The following is a 15,847-nucleotide window of genomic DNA, read 5'->3' on the forward strand; positions in this document are numbered from 1 at the left end:
GGCTTGTAGTAAACTTGCTCAATGAATGAATGAATGGTTGTCTTAAGTGCTTTGCTTTGCATCATCAGCCTAGTAACTTTCAGCACTAGTAACCTTCCCTGGGGCTATGGGCCTTTTCCTCTAGGAGTCTCATCTGAGCTCTTTCCACCCCCCTCCCAACCCATCCCTTGTCCTAGTTAACGCCTGCTCTTCTTCCAGATTTTCTCTCAAGGCACCTCCCTCTGTAGCAGGGGTCTCCACTGTAGTATGAGATTTCCTGTATTTCATTGGGCAGTGTCCCCCACCCCAACCCAGCTACTAGGGTTCATAAATCGTTAATGAATGAATTGAAAATAACATTCGTGAAAGGGGTGAGCAAGGCTCCAAAGGTCCAGCCCGTAGCGTTTCCCAAACTAAAATGCAGGTACTTGGGGGAAAGGAACTTGGTCCTGTGACCCAGGCCACACACTTGCGGAATCCCATCCTTATCTCAGCCCCTGGAGGCCTGCTATGGAGGCAACTGGCGCTCCAGCGGCGGGTACGTGAAGGTCGGCGCAGATACCGGGTGGGAGTCCTCATGTGGGCCCCGGAGTGTGGCCGGTCATGTGGACCTGCAGGGCATCTAGGAGTGGTGTAAAAGGGCCCTCTTCTCTCCCTCCCAGGCCAGAAAATATCCCACTGTGGGAGACGATTCTACACTGGATGCCTTGTGGGATCCACTGCGGCGATCTACACTCGTCGGCTCTGGCCCATCCACACCCTCTGCGGCCCAGTGGACCGCAACTTGACCATCTGCTGCTACCCTTATCTCCTGGCCCTCCAGGGTAGCCGGCGCACTGGGTTCCACCCAGGTTCCCAGCTGAACGCCTTTGCCGAATCTTCGCCGAGTACCCACCAGAGGGCGCACTGACCCTGTCGCCTGAACCAGGCGTTGGGGGCTGGGAGGAGGAACTTGCACAGGAGAGCCCAACCGGCAAGGCTCTAGGACAGAAGTGAAAAGGGAAGGGCCTTGAGACCGCCTCCTTCTGGTTTGAGCATCTTTGCAGATCCTGGCTTCCTGTACAGAGGCCAAGTTTTTAAGCTTGGTTTTCAAGACCTCCAACCTCTCTGTTCCGTTCCCACCCACCATGTGCCCCAGACACACTTAACTGTTATTGTTCAGGTCTCCAGGCTGTTGCAAATACTAAGCTCCCTACCTGGAGCACCCACCCACCTACTCATCCCTTTGTTTTCCTGGCAAATTCCTACTTATTCTTCAAGACCCATCTCGAATAATTCTTCCTCCAGGTAACATTCGTTGATGCCTAAGCCAGGTTAGATAACCTGTTCTGGGGGCACCTGGGTGGCTCAGTCGGTTGGGCACCTGCCTTCGGCTCAGGTCATGATCCTGATGAGGGAACAGAAGACTGGCTGAAGACAAAGCATAAGCTGACACTCTGCAACCACCCCCATCCCCCACTCCTGGGTGGGACATATGTGACATTCTTCAGGAATCTCCCAACTATCTTAATGTTAATGTCTTGCTAGAGGGGAAAAACAACCCTAAGTTGACAATGGCAAGGCCTCCAGGATCTTGTAGGTCCTCCTTAGCATATGAAAGTTCTTTTTCCTTACCATCCCCCAACCCCATAGTATATAATCAGCCACCCCTCACAACCCCGGTGCCCAGCTTTTCTGCCCATGGCCCTGCCGCCCGTCCTTTAATAAACCAGCATTCTGCACCAAAGACGTCTCAAGAATTCTTAGTCGTTGGCTCCAGACTCCACCCCACTGAGCCTAACCTATATTCCAAAACCCCATCGATCCCAGGACCGTGGGATCCCCTGCATCCGGTGCCCTGCTCAGTGGGGAGCCTGCTTCTCCCTCTCCCTCCCGCTCCCTCTGCTTGTGCCCACGCTCTCTCTGTGTCAAATAAATAAATAAGATCTTTAAAAATATATAGATAACCTGTTCTGTCATGATTCGGTCAGTGTTTGGCTCTGGCATCAGAGGAATAAGAGCCTGATGAACTGTGAGCTTTAGGGAGAATCAGTTGGCCTCCAAATGGGCTCAGCTCTGGCTTAGAAGCCGTGGTCTTGGTTGGGTTGCCCGAAGCCCAAGGCACCCACCTGGTCCAGACAGGGGAGCTTGGAACTTGTGCGAGCAAGAGGGAATGCAAAGGACCCAGTGTAACAGAGAAAGGGCAAAGGCTGTTGGCTGGATTCTCATCGGAGGAAGCTAGCACAACTGGCCTGTGGCCCTCTCAGTCCCTTATCTCCTTCTCCAGGTCGGAGAGGCACCCACCAGGACCATATCCTGGAAGGGGGAAGTGTTAGAGAAGGGGGTGTATCACTCAATCATCCAGTATATGTTAAGCACCTGCTGTCCGCCTGGGACTGTGCTAATGATACCTAGTAACCAAGAAGGCAGTTGCACCAGTAACAGGCAGGTGAAGGCTTCCTCTTCCATGGCTTATATTCTGCTGGGAGTCAGGCCGGGGCTGCTCCAGAATCAATGGTCGTGTCTGGGCTGAGGCCTAAAGGCAGAGCTCAGCCGAGTCCCCCAAACTGGGGGCTGCAGAGTGACCCCAGTGCAACAAGTGCAGAGGTCCAGAGCAAGAATGAGGTTGTCCTGTTCTAGGCAGCGAGGAAGCTGTTGAAGGTGGAGACAAGCGAGCTGAGGAAGAGGGGAAGTGAAAGTTGTGGGAAAAGGCCAGAGTCCCCTGCAGGCTCCTCATTCACTATGAGTGAGATGCCTATGATGCATTCAGTAGGAGCATTGTGAGGGGGGTTAGGCGGAAAGTGATGGGCCTGATTTAATGTTTAATGGTGTCGACCCCATGGAGAACAATCCATAGGAATAAGGGCATAAATTGGCACATGAGCAAGGAGACTACTATGGGGATGAAAGTGGTTTGGCTTTGGGAAGGTGGGGGGGGCAGGGCTTGGTGACCACCTGGTTGTGGGGTCTGAGAATCAGGATAGTATCTAGAGTCCAGGTCTGCAGCCAAGGGCGATCATGTGGACGGCAAGGTCATTGTGAGAAGGGGGGATCCTTACCTTCTGATTCCTCTCCTCTCCACAGTGCCAGCACAGATCATTGCTGACTAGGTCTTGACATCCTCACCCCGCAATGGCTGTGGTTCCTATTATCTGCAGGGCCTGTGGGACTGGGACACCCTGTGAAGGGCCCATGGTCACCTGAGGCTGCTGGGTTGACAAGACATTCAGACTGGCCACAGTCCAAGGCCGCCCAGGCCATCCTGATGCCTACCCTCCCTCCACTTAACCCTTGACTGTGGACTCCTGCCTGTTCCTAGTACTGGCAGAAGGATGTCTATGGTCTCCCACTGTGGACCTGCACTAGATTGGTCCTTAGCAACCCCTCTTTCTGGGGGTCAGGATGGAGGTGAGCGAGTCAGGGTTTGGGGTCCTTGCCAGGGCCTGAGGGAGATAGTTGGACCTTAAGAGAGTAGTGTACCCCAACCACCAATGTGTTCCCCTATAAGAACACAGGAGGGGCAGGCCAAGATGGTGAGTTGATTCATCCAGGAGTACTCTGAAAGGCTACAAAGGGTCAGCTATTGGCCAAGAGGAAGGAAGGAAGGGGAGGGCTAGAAGTCTTAAGACCAGGGGATGATCAGGGTGTTGTCTGGCCCTCAGGAGTAAGTGTGTGGAGGATCAAGACTTTCTGTCTCCAAACATACTGGTCTCTGGATCCTAGAGTGACCCGTGGTGCTGGTCATATCGCCAGCTGTCAAATCTGCCCATTCTGTTTGCCTCTGATTCCTCCAGCAGGGAGTCTGTGTCCTCTCTGGATCCCCAGTTTGCGTGGAGTGGGAATGGTAGGTGGACTCCAAGGTCACAACACCTGTCCTGCTCTGCTGGGGAATCTGCCAATGGGCCATGGCCATAGGGTTGAAGTTCAAACCCACTTTCTCTGGGGCACTAGAACTGCTCAGTCTGGAGGGGTGACTCCATATTACCCGGAACTAAAACTTCAGGCCGGGCAGCCCTCACCTGTCCCACCTGCATTCCTAATCCCTGGACAGACGCAGGGGGCCCCTGGACCCCTTGCTTGAACCCACGTGCCGTCGGGGCAGGGTGTGAAGAATCGGTGTGGGGACTGCACAAAGGTCCTGGTCAGCTCCCGGTCCCCTAAGGCCCAATAACTTTCCGGGACTCACTTCTCCCCTTCTTCCCCTTGCTCTGACCAGAGTCTCTCAGCAGCGGCGAGCACTGGACTCTGAACCCACCCTCGGCCCGACCCGTTCCAGATCTCAGGTCAGGGACGAGCCAGGAACTGGGGGTGAGGGCTGCGCAGCGTGGACTTTGGGTACACAAGGCTGGGTTGGGTATCCAGCAGCGGCGAGCTGGGTCCGGGACTGAGCAGAGAAGCCAGGCTGAACCCGGATCGATCGATGCGATCGATGCGATCGATGCGCTCGGCGCGCGGCGCGGTCCAAGGAGCTGGCCTGGGAATCGCAGGGGCGAGGCGGTGAGCTCCGACTGTGAGGGACGTGCCTGGCGGCGAGTCCCTATTGGCAGGCCGTTTGGGGGAGGCGGATGCTGATTGGCCCGGCCGCCGCGGCCGAGTGCGGGCGGTGGGGTTAAGCGCGTCGCCGCCGCCCCGGCCTAGGCGCGAGCACAGAGCGCTGAATCCGCACCTCGGACCTGTAGCGGTGGTGTCACGCAATGGGTCTTCGCCTTTGTCCCTACCATGCGGCGCTGCTCCCGGGTGGCTTCCTGTGCCTCCTGCTCTTGGCGGATCCGGCGCTCCCGGTCGGACGTCCCCCTCCGGTGGTGCTGGGTGAGGCGCGCGTCCAGTCGTGGGTCCGTGTGTTCGTGGGTCCGGCAGGACGGGCTCCGGGGCGGGGGGGGTGGCTGTCTTCCAGGTCTGCATCTGCTCTGAGCCTGGGGTGGGGGAGCATATGACTGTCTTGCCTCCTGGGTCTGTCCGTCCACCTCCCGCCATGCTGGGCGCGGTGTGGTCAACCTCTGCTCACCTTCTCCTGTAGAATATGGGGTAAGTGGGAGGGCTACGGTGCGGTTGTCCCTCAGTCCTGTGTCTGCGTCAGTCCCAAGCGTTGCCTCGCTTTATGCCCATTTTTTAGCTGGAGAGACCGAGGTCCTTTGGCCCCACTCCTGAGGATCGCCGGGGAGTTGGATGTTCTCGGATTTGGTCCCCAGGGTCCTCATTGTTGGTTTGGGCATGGCTAGGAGGCTCTCTTGACCCTTCCAGCCCCATGTGTTTCAGGAGGCATTATTAAAAGGAAGCTTTCTGAGGAAAGAACGGCTCTCCTAGCCTGCCACCAAGACTTCCCCCACCCCCAAACTTATCAAATGGGTGGCCTTAGGCCTGAGAGAGGAGGCTTAAGGGAATCTGAGGATGGCTAAAGACAGAGGTAAGGTTTGGGACAGTGGCTATGAACAGACGTCAAGGAACATGCCTGTACTCTGCCAGACCAATTTGGACTGGGCTATACTGGGACTAGATGACCTTCCCTGCTTATCCCCTCGTGGCCCTGGCCCCTGCAACTCCACAGGAGCCACAGTATTACCCTGTGGTGGTGGACAGGGAAGAGACTTCTGTCTTCATTCAAGCATTGAGTTGGTGGCCAGCCAGGACTCCTAAAGGCAGAGACATGTTACATACTGAGTCTGCTACAGCATGACCCCCATGCTCTTTCTAATGGGAATATTTTAATGGGGATGATGCAGATTGCAGAGGCGTAGGGTTGGCAGGCAGTGTGGTCCCAAGGGGGTCCCCCATCAGGAACTCTGGTCCAGGAAATACCCCAAGGGGATGCTGGGCTCAGGTTCACCATGGGATTTGGGCAGACATGGCCCTGCATTCCCTAAGCTTGCAGGGGTCCCCAGAGATGAGGTCTGTGTTGGGCAAGCACAGAGAGTCCACCAACCCAGTCAGGAAAGGCTTCTTGGAGTGTGTAGCTAGAGCTGAGGCCAGGAGAGAGTACCAGGAAGAGGAAACTACATATTAGAGGGAGGGAGGTAAGCAGTCCAGGCTGTCTGGAATGGAGTTGGGGAAGGAGTGGATTGTGCAGGGCCTGTGACTGGTTGGGTCATCTAGACTTTATCCTCTAGACCCACAGGGGGGCACAGGTAGGCCTAAGTTCTGAGTATGAAGGGTGTGGCATTGGGAAATGTGTGGTCCCTGATGCACGCAGGCTTTTTGCTTGGATCACCGTGCTCATTAATTCATTCAGTTCTTGGTTGTCCTAGGTCACAGCAGAGGAGCCTTATGCTCCACCCAGAGTCACAGAATCCTCATCTGCCTAGCTTCTCAGAGAGTGAAGGTGTTGGCATCAATCCTGGGAAGCCCCATGGTGGGCAGTGGAAGAGCTGTTCCTGTGCACCAGAGCAGGAACCTGACCTTGGCCATCAGAGGATTGGCATCCCAGGGTGACCAGCCTCTATGAGTGAGACCCAAATTGGTGGTAGAGGAAGCAGAGACCAGAGAAGTGATACAAAAGAAGTGGGCAGGAGGAAACTGTAGCAAGCCATTTCTGCCCCTCTCAGCCTCAGTCTCCTCATCTGTAAAGTGGGCATTGTAAGGATGTTCTCTCCCAGTGTTATTTGCAGTGAAGGGTACATAGATGTCCTAGTTTTAAGCAGCAAGGGGCTTAAGAAATCACCACACAGCCTGTCCAGGACAAAGGGCATTCAGGCACAGCAAATCTGGTAGCTTCCTCATTTAGCCAATTCCTTTTGGTGGAGACAGTGACCAAGGTCTCTGCACTGTCATGCTGAAGACTCCCCACTTCTGCATCTGTATTGCTAAGGGAGGTGAAGGCAGGTGTCATACCTGCCTCCCATGGTTGCCCTGAGGACACAGATGATGTACAGGGGAGGGCATGCCCTCTTCAGGGCTGGGTTCACAGAGCCCCGAGAAGGCTCAGGAGAGCCAAGAGCTGGTTGTTCACTCAGGGATCATGAATTCTAAACGGGGATGTGCTTGGAAGGTGTCAAGAGCATGGCATGTAGAAGCAGGTGAGGCCTGAAAGGCCAATGGGAGCAAATATTCTGGGAAGGGCCTTAATATTGGGCAGTGAAGCCATGGGGATGGGTTTGAGTGTCACAAGGGCCCCAGGGCTCTGTGTAGACCAGGCTCTGTGTAGCTGGTCTGTTGAGCAGCTTGGGCAGAGAGAAGTTATCCTTGGGGCCTGGGCATACCACCCCTACTGGGCCATGGCTGGAATGCGGTGATGTTTCAGGGTAGCCATCTCTGCCACAGGGGCCAGGTGTGCTGAGAGGCGAGGGCCCTGCAGATGGTCTGCTCCCTGGAACCTTACTGGGCTCTCAGTAGGCTGGCAGCTACCTCTTTTCATTGCCCCCCTCCACAAGCCTGCCCTGGAGTGCCTTCTCTGGATTCAGTTTTGGTTGGTTAAGTGGCCCAGTGCTTTGTCCTGTTTCCCACTCCTTCTTTGAGTGAACAAGGCCCTCCTCTGTAGCCTGGGACAGCTGTGGTAGAAGGCCTTTGGGTTCGAGCCTCAGGGGTCCCCAGCCTGCCAGGTCCAGGGCCTCACGCGTGCTCTGTGTCCCTCTGCAGTGCCCGGTGATTTGGGCAACCAGCTGGAAGCAAAGCTGGACAAGCCAACGGTCGTGCACTACCTCTGCTCCAAGAGGACAGACAGCTACTTCACGCTCTGGCTCAACCTCGAACTGCTGCTGCCAGTTATCATTGACTGCTGGATTGACAATATCAGGTGGGGGCTGGGGCACAGACGCGGTGCTGCTCACCAACCCAGCCTAGAGAAATCTCTAGAACCCGTTTCTGTCTCATCCCCACTTCAGCACACCCTGAGGTCACTGACCTCTTGCCCTTCTCCTTTCCTCAGTCTGAACGGCACCATCTCTGCACCCTCCCAGACAGAACTTTCTTCCCTTTCCTGCAGCTCTTGTCCCAGCCTTATGCCTTGTGCTTCACACCCTCTGCGTGAATTCTTTTTTTTTTTCTCTTAAGATTTTATTTTGGGCGCCTGGGTGGCTCAATCGGTTAAGAGTCTGTCTTCGACTCAGGTCATGATCCCAGGGCCCTGGGATGGAGCTCCGCATCGGGCTCTCCCTCTCCCTCTGCCCCTCCCCCTGCTCCTTCTCTCTCTCTCAAATAAGTAAAGTCTAGGGCGCCTGGGTGGCTCAGTTGGTTAGGCGACTGCCTTCAGCTCAGGTCGTGATCCTGGAGTCCCGGGATCGAGTCCCGCATCGGGCTCCCTGCTCGGTGGGGAGTCTGCTTCTCCCTTTGACCCTCCCCCCTCTCATGCTCTATCTCATTCTGTCTCTCAAATAAATAGAATCTTTAAAACGAAAGAAGGAAAGAAAGAGAGAGAGAGAGAAAGAGAAAGAAAGAAAGAAAGAGAAAGAGAGAAAGAAAGTCTATTAAAAGAAAAAAAAATCCCTGCACCTAATGTGGGGCTCAAACTCACAATCTCGAGATAAGAGCCCCATGCTCTACCGATTGAGCCGACCAGGCACCCCCTTACATGTAGATTCTATGCTCCAGCCCCTATTCATAGATTCAGTATGGCCTCCACTTCTTCCCTTGCCTCTGAGTTGGCCACTGGCCCCTCAGCTTCTTGTTCCTCCTGGGACATACCAGGTCTCCATGTCTTTGTGCATGTGGTTCTTTCAGCCTGGAATCTACCTCTACACCCTTTGCCTGATAAATTCCCTCCCATTCACCCTTTTAAAACCTAAGCCTGGTCCTTCTGGAAAGTTTCCCTTGCCACTCCCCAGAGCTCTTAACCTTTCCTTCCTCCAGGCCACATGCCTATTTCCTTTCATCCTTATCAGGTGCCAAACTTTGCTTCCAAGGATGTTTCCCTACTAATAAGATAATGTTTTGGGAATAACTCCTTATCGAATATAGGCACTGTCTATATTACATACTTTCTTTCATTTAGTCTTATAGCAACCCTATGAGACAGGTACTGTTTTCAGCCCTGTTTACAGATGAGGAAATCTGGAAGCTCAAAGATTACAAAGTTGCCTAGGGTCACTTAGCTCATAAGTGGCAGAACCAAGACTTAAACCCAGATTGTGTGACCCTAAGACCCAGCTCCCTGAAGACAGAGGTTGTCTCTCTTTTATCTTTATAGCAGTAGAACCAGGAACACAACTGGTGCTCAGTAAATGTTTGAGCTGAATGGAGTCTCACAAATTAAATTTTTTTCCTGGAGACATACTAGCAGGTTCTGCAGGTGCCTTGCCTTTCCCTGTTGTTTATGACATCTGCTTTGTTGACTTTTTCCTCTTCTGTACGTGATCAGGGTTATTTCTGGGCTGTTGATCTGCAGTTCTATTTTTATACGAGAGGCATAGTCTCAGGTACTGCCAATGGGAGGTTCAGGCTGATACTGAGAGGGGCTTGTCTACCTTCATTGGACATCTGACCTGTTTAGAGCGGCTTTGGATTTGTAGAAAGTTTTCTACACTTTGCTGAGTGGCCACTGGGTTCATCCACAGATTGCCCTAGAGAAAATGGGTCCCCAGGACCTATTATTTGGATCAATGTTGGGTATCTTGTCAGCTTTCTGTGGCTGATCTTAGGGGGTTAGGACTCAGGGCCACCAAGGATCGCAGGTCTAGCCTGTGTTTCCTTGGGCACATTTGTCTCCTTGGTTATCAGGGAGGCCAGAACAGGGTTCCCGGTTAGCACAAAGGTTTCCTCTTGTCTCCCACCACCCTGTCCGTCATTTTCCAGGCCTTGCCCGTCCATCCACATAGCAGCCACAGGTGTTTGGGCCTTAAGGTGGGGGTTGCTCTGTTTGGTTCTGTTGTGTGCTACACTTACCCTCTCCTTTGCTTGTGTCGTGTTGGGTGGTAGGAGGTGAATCCATGCAGATGGGGCAGTGGGAGTGTGCAAGATTAGGCTGACTGCCTTTTGGGTCAAGTGTGGTGTGGATGGCAGAGCCAATTTCCCAACCAAATCCAAGACCTGCATTCTGCGGTAGATAACATTGAGAAGGAAATACTGCCTTGATGGGGCTCCTTGGGTTAATCTTTGGAATGAGTCTTGGTTGGGGTCTCAGGTGGGTATGGTTACTCTGATCTGTGCTTCATAAACCTGCTTTGTTACTTTTTAGTCTCCCCTATACTTGCCAAACATGAGGATAGTAAGGGAATATGGCTCAAGACACAGAGCAGTATTAGGACACACCAGGTTCAGTGTCACCTCTGGGTCATCAGCTCAATCCTCCCCTGATAGGCTGGTCTACAACAGAACGTCCCGGGCCACCCAGTTCCCAGATGGTGTGGATGTGCGCGTCCCTGGCTTTGGGAAGACTTTCTCACTGGAGTTCCTGGACCCCAGCAAAAGCAGTGTGGGTATGTAGCCCTTCCTCATGCCCTCCAGGGAACGGGGCTGGAAGTTCTGCTATATTTCCAGAGTGGGAGAAATGCTGTTGGTTTGAAAGGGTAGCCTGTAAACTGTCTCTCGGCAGTGTAGCCACTGAGCCTTATAGCACTCCTTCGGGGATCTTCTGCAGTAGATGTCCCGGTCTCCTTGTTGGGCGTGGTGTTGGGGGCAGGCACTGGCTGTACTCGCCCTAATTCCCATACATTACTGTCTGCAGGTTCCTATTTCCATACCATGGTAGAGAGCCTTGTGAGCTGGGGCTACACACGGGGTGAGGATGTCCGGGGGGCCCCCTACGACTGGCGCCGAGCCCCAAGTAAGTGGTCACTCTTGCTTCCTCTGTGACGTCTTGGGAGGTGGGGACGAGGAGGTCACAGCCACCATAGGCCCTGGGCTCTCCCCTGCCCCCAGGGCCTCTCGTGTCTATCCCAGCGGTCACAGCTGTCACCCCCTAGTCAATCTGTCCTGTCCCTTCCCATCCCTCACCCCAGGATTTCTGGGCCTCGGAGCCCTGGGGAGAGCTAATGAGGCTGAGGAGGAGAAAAGGAGCTCCTAGGTTTCCTCCCTTCCTGGAAAGGGAGGGGAAACCAGACCATTCCTACTTGGATTTTAGCATTTTCCCCACCCACCTAGTCCTGGATCTGGCCTGAAGAACATTTAGTGGTTCAGGTCCCAGGACCCTTCCTTTCTGACCCCTGCCTGGCTCTGGCCTACAGATGAAAACGGGCCCTACTTCCTGGCCCTCCGGGAGATGATCGAGGAGATGCACCAGCTGTATGGGGGCCCTGTGGTGCTGGTTGCCCACAGCATGGGCAACATGTACACACTGTACTTTCTGCAGCGACAGCCACAGGCCTGGAAGAACAAGTACATCCGTGCGTTTGTGGCACTGGGTGCGCCCTGGGGGGGCGTGGCCAAGACTTTGCGTGTCCTGGCCTCAGGTAAGACCCTGTCTGACCTACCCGATACGGGGGCTGATGTGGCAGGAATGGTGCCCTCTCTTTCCTTCAGCAGTGTCCTCCTGGGAAACCTCGTGTCTTTTCTCTTGGGTGAGGATCGTTCTTTCTCCAGAGCGGTATGCTTTTCCAAACATCTCTTTTCCCAAAAGAGAGCCTAACGCTACTTAATTTCATCTCTCTAGTTGGTGTCCTTGGTTGTCTGTGTACTTTTTTTTGCAGCGTGTCCGTGCACTGGCCCAACTGTTGGTCACACAGGTACTTGATTGTGCTTATGTGTACACACATAGGCTGTGCTCTGGCCTGGCTGGCCTAACTTGGTTTGACCCAGAGTTCTTTGGGGGAGCCTTCTCCCTATCTTCATGCCCACCTTTGCCCCACAGAAGGAAGGTTGGGCTACAGTTTCCTGTTTATGAGTTACACCTCCGTCTGTGGCAGTGGGGAGCCTTTGTGGGTAATGCCGGGAGGAAGCAGGTGCAGATTTCTTTGGGCCTGCTTGCCTGGCAGGGGGGAAAGCCACCTCCTTCCCCATTCCTCCCCAATTCACCTGCCTTTTCATGACTGTCAGAGCCTGCCACCTGTAGCCGTGGGGCTTTCCTCCCTCCCTCTGCTAGGACTGCGGGGTGAACCCGCGGCCCCTTACTTGAGGAGCCATGAGCCATGGCTATGCTAAGCATCTGAGGAGTTTTCTTCCTCATATCATCAGCACTGCCTGACCTACTTGTTGGTCAACTGATAGTTGCCATCACGTTAGACTCAGTGTAGTGACCGTGGATTGGCTGGACAGTGAATCCAGATACAGTGAGGACTCATTACAGCCACCTACTCTGTCCAGCCTGAACCTGAAAGGACAGATAGGGGCATGCCTGAGTTTGAGACAGGAGCTGTGGTGGGGCTCAGGTTCCAGCCTTTCAGAGCCTCCCTATGAATCCCCTTAGAGCTGTGCCTCAGATTCTGGGAAACTGTTCCGGCAGGCCCTGACAGGGGGGTGGTAGTCATGGACTAGCTAGGGGCTTCCTTTTCCTCAGGGGTCCTACAGCCAGACCCCACAAGAGCTGAAGGCCTGTGGTCAGTCAGAGAGGTGGGGTGATGGGTGGCTGTGGGTCCTGAATAGATCAGACGGCCCCTATTTCCAGTTCCAGCTCACTTCCCAGAGGCCCTCACTGGCTGTGTGGTTGGCATTCCTGTGTGAGAAGGGTTCTCGTTCTGCCTGCAGCCTCCCCTCCTGCCTCGTCTCCTGCAGGCCTGGCTGCCCGGGTTAGTGACAGGCCGATGAGTGGGATACGACCAGGGCTGGCTGGTGGCAGGCCTGAGACTGAGCCTAGGAAAAGAAAAACATTTTCATAACTCCGTGTAAGCAAAGAAAAAGAGGAATGTGTCTGTGGGCTGCCAACGTGCTGATTCACCTTCAGCAAGGTCAGTGCCCACAAGCCCGGTGACAAGCGCTCGGTGGAGGGTACTCCTTACACAGTGAATCACCTTGTGGGTATGTGCTGCCTAAATCCCCGGTGATGAAGTGCAGAAGGAAAGAAACAAGGCCTGGTCGTGTGCTTCGCAGATGGAGCAAAAATAAAGGGAACATGGGAGGTGCAGTGACAGCATGGAGGCGCTGGAGTGCTGACTGGGCCCCTCCCTCCCCTCCCCGGGGCCCCACAGAGGCCCAGCGTGTGTTCCTGAGCACAGACTGAGCTAGCCCTCTCCCTGCAGGAGACAACAATCGGATCCCGGTCATCGGGCCCCTGAAGATCCGGGAGCAGCAGCGGTCTGCCGTCTCCACCAGCTGGCTGCTGCCCTACAGCTCCACCTGGTCGCCTGGCAAGATCTTCGTGCGCACACCCACAACCAACTACACGCTGCGGGACTATCCCCGCTTCTTCCAGGACATCGGCTTCAAAGACGGGTGGCTCATGCGGCAGGACACGGAGGGGCTGGTCGAAGCCACGGCGCCACCTGGCGTGCCACTGCACTGCCTCTACGGCACCGGTGTCCCCACGCCAGACTCCTTCTACTACGAGAGCTTCCCAGACCGCGAGCCCAGAATCTGCTTTGGCGACGGTGACGGCACCGTGAACTTGCAGAGTGCCCTGCAGTGCCGGGCCTGGCGTGGCCGCCAGGAGCACCCAGTGTCGCTGCAGGCACTGCCGGGCAGCGAGCACATAGAGATGCTGGCCAATGCCACCACCTTGGCCTATCTGAAACGTGTGCTCCTTGGGCCCTGATCCGTGCGCCAGGCAGGGCTGTGGGACGGCCTAGCCACGGCCGTTTGCTTCTCTTGTCCTTTGGGGCTCTCGCCGCCCGGGAGTTCAGCAGCTTGGGACTGACTGCCTCAGGTCCTCAGTCTCGGGTTGCGACATATCTGCCATTGGAAAGTGCTGTTTCTTGTCCTTCCTCTGTGGGAGTGAGGAAGGAAGAAAGAGTCTGGACTCACTTGGGGGATCCTTGCTGGAAAGAATGCTGCTGCTGTTGGAATTGCTGTGACCTCAGGACTGGCTCCGCAGGCGGGTTGGTGCCCCAATCCTGAACTCAGGGGCCATTTGTTCTAATACTCCTGTGGCCTTTTCACACTCACCCACCAGGCCCTGGTCCCTCAGTCTTCCTGTGAGGGCTATTACTGAGCTGTGGTCCCTGTCCCTAAAGGTCCCAGGGATGGACTCCTGGTCCCTACGGTGATCTTCCCACAGACTGGCCACAGGTAGGCTTGCTACTGGCTGTGAGTGGCTGGAGCTGCTGGCTTCCCCGTGGCCTAGTTGCTCAACAGCCTGACTGTGGCTTTCTGGAGGCAGTCTGGTTCCTCCTGCAGACAGGGGTGAGTTGTGTTCTCCGTAGTTCCCAGGTACTGGGCCATTCACTCCTACCTCCCTCACCTCCAAGAACAGCCTAGCTCGGGATCGAGCAGCAGGTGGCCCTCCATTTCTTGGGGGCGCTGTCCCAGGAGGCTTGATTCCCCTTGGTTGTGCTGTTAACCCACAGTATTGATGCTGGTTCCCTTTGCCCTGGGACTGTGGTTCAAGGATGAGAGCAGGGCTCAGTCTCATGGCCTTTTAGGTACTCATGAAGAAAACTCAAGGAAGTAGCGAAGGCCATTCAGAGGGACCCTGAGCTGCCCTCTTGATAAGCCCACCACCACATTACCACCCTGCCCTAGGGTTTTTCTAGCACCCAGGTGGGCCGGCACAGGGCTGAGAGGAGGTAGGGCTCTTGCCCGTCTTGCCCAGCACCTACTCCCGCCAGGCAGCTCACTGGTGTTAGTCTGCAGAGACTAGCCCAGAAACTTGAGTGGGCCCCTGAGAGAGCCAGGTGGCTTGGGGCTCCCCGGGTAGTTTTTTGTCTGCTCCAGAGGTGCTTCATGGATCTTGCTATAATAGCAGGGATGGAGAGTCTGGATCTGCCTTGGTGGCAGTCATCTCCAAGTGGGCGATGGCTGTAGGCCAAGACTTGAGTCTCGCCTCTAGGATGGGACCCCAGAACCACAGTCGGGCCGGACTGGGCTGCTCTCCCACCAGGTTTCTGTGGAGCTGGATTTTCTCTGTTGGGAACATACCCAGCATCTCTCTCTCCTTTTATTCCTGGATTGTGGGCCCCTCGTGGAGCTCTAAGCAGGCTGTACCTTGATTCTGGCAATAAAAATTTTCTGGATGCTGTAAAGTACCCTGGCTGAGGCTCTGTTCTGAGCATGAGAGGAGGGAGGTAGTGGAGGGGTGAGGGGGCTAGAGAGGTAGGTAGTCGGGCTAGACCCTTCCCGGGGCCTTGATGGGTTCTCTCAGCACCAAAGCATGGCTCCTATGCACCTATTTGGGCCTTACCCTCCTGCCCCATCTCCTGGAATCTATTTCCCCTCCTGGGATTAAGAACCAGGACCTGAAACATTCCCACTGGAATGTGGCTCCTGCTTTCCCCCTGCTCCTGCTTGGCTGGCAGGCCCCACATGCTGCCACAGAGCTGGGGGCAGAGGACAATCCTTCAGGTCACCCTGGCTGGACTCTGCCTCCCAACCTTTTTGTCCTCTCTCACCTTTCAGGTCTCAGCATCTTTTGACCCTAGAGTTCTTTTTAAGACACCACCCTTCTACTTTGTTTCTTCAGTTTGTCTGCCCACCATCTGTCTCCCTTGGGACAGAGACTGAGGGAGGAGGAGAAACTAGGCTGAGACTAGGTCAGAGACCAAGATGGGCAGAGACAGGGACCAAGACTGGGAACCAATGGAGATGGATAAAGACAGGGAAACAGAGAGCCTGATACAGGGAAACATGTATAGGGATGGGGTCCAGGATTGTCTGTAGTGCAGAGCCCAGAGAGGGGGTTGAGGCCTGTGGGGGTGGTGGGAGCCCCAGTTCCTGGGGACCTGTCCTCCCACATTCACAGCTCAGCTCCAGCCAAGTCCACTGAGGCCTCCACAGACACATGGACACTGTTGTGCTTCTGTAGCCACCACCTCCCCGCCCCCTGGGGCTCAGGCTTGAGGACGTTATTGAGGGGCTGGTGGTGAACAGGGTGTGGCGGCTGTTTAGAGCTCCTTGTGTAAACTGTGGCCAAGAGCCACATAGGAACCGGCTGTGCGGG

The 15,847-nt window shown here is 55.0% G+C and overlaps 1 protein-coding gene across 2 annotated transcripts; it reads left to right on the top strand.

The window, feature by feature from the left end:
• Positions 1 to 4,457: 4,457 nt before the first annotated feature.
• PLA2G15 (phospholipase A2 group XV) lies at positions 4,458 to 14,936 on the top strand. Of its 2 annotated transcripts, none has more exons than XM_028096684.1 (6): positions 4,458 to 4,767; positions 7,528 to 7,684; positions 10,183 to 10,301; positions 10,550 to 10,648; positions 11,049 to 11,273; positions 12,996 to 14,936. In XM_028096684.1, exons 1-6 carry the CDS (start codon positions 4,653 to 4,655, stop codon positions 13,505 to 13,507), a joined length of 1,227 nt encoding a protein of 408 aa, XP_027952485.1. In that variant the 5' UTR covers positions 4,458 to 4,652; the 3' UTR covers positions 13,508 to 14,936. The 2 variants fall into 2 exon arrangements, with proteins under 2 accessions (XP_027952485.1, XP_087883565.1); XM_088027439.1 differs by lacking the exon at positions 4,458 to 4,767 and adding an exon at positions 6,833 to 6,968.
• Positions 14,937 to 15,847: the final 911 nt, after the last annotated feature.

Source organism: Eumetopias jubatus, unplaced genomic scaffold, assembly GCF_037043125.1.
Source record: "Eumetopias jubatus isolate StellerSeaLion01/CBP00866 unplaced genomic scaffold, mEumJub1_p1.0 scaffold_10, whole genome shotgun sequence".
Classification (NCBI taxonomy): domain Eukaryota; kingdom Metazoa; phylum Chordata; class Mammalia; order Carnivora; family Otariidae; genus Eumetopias; species Eumetopias jubatus.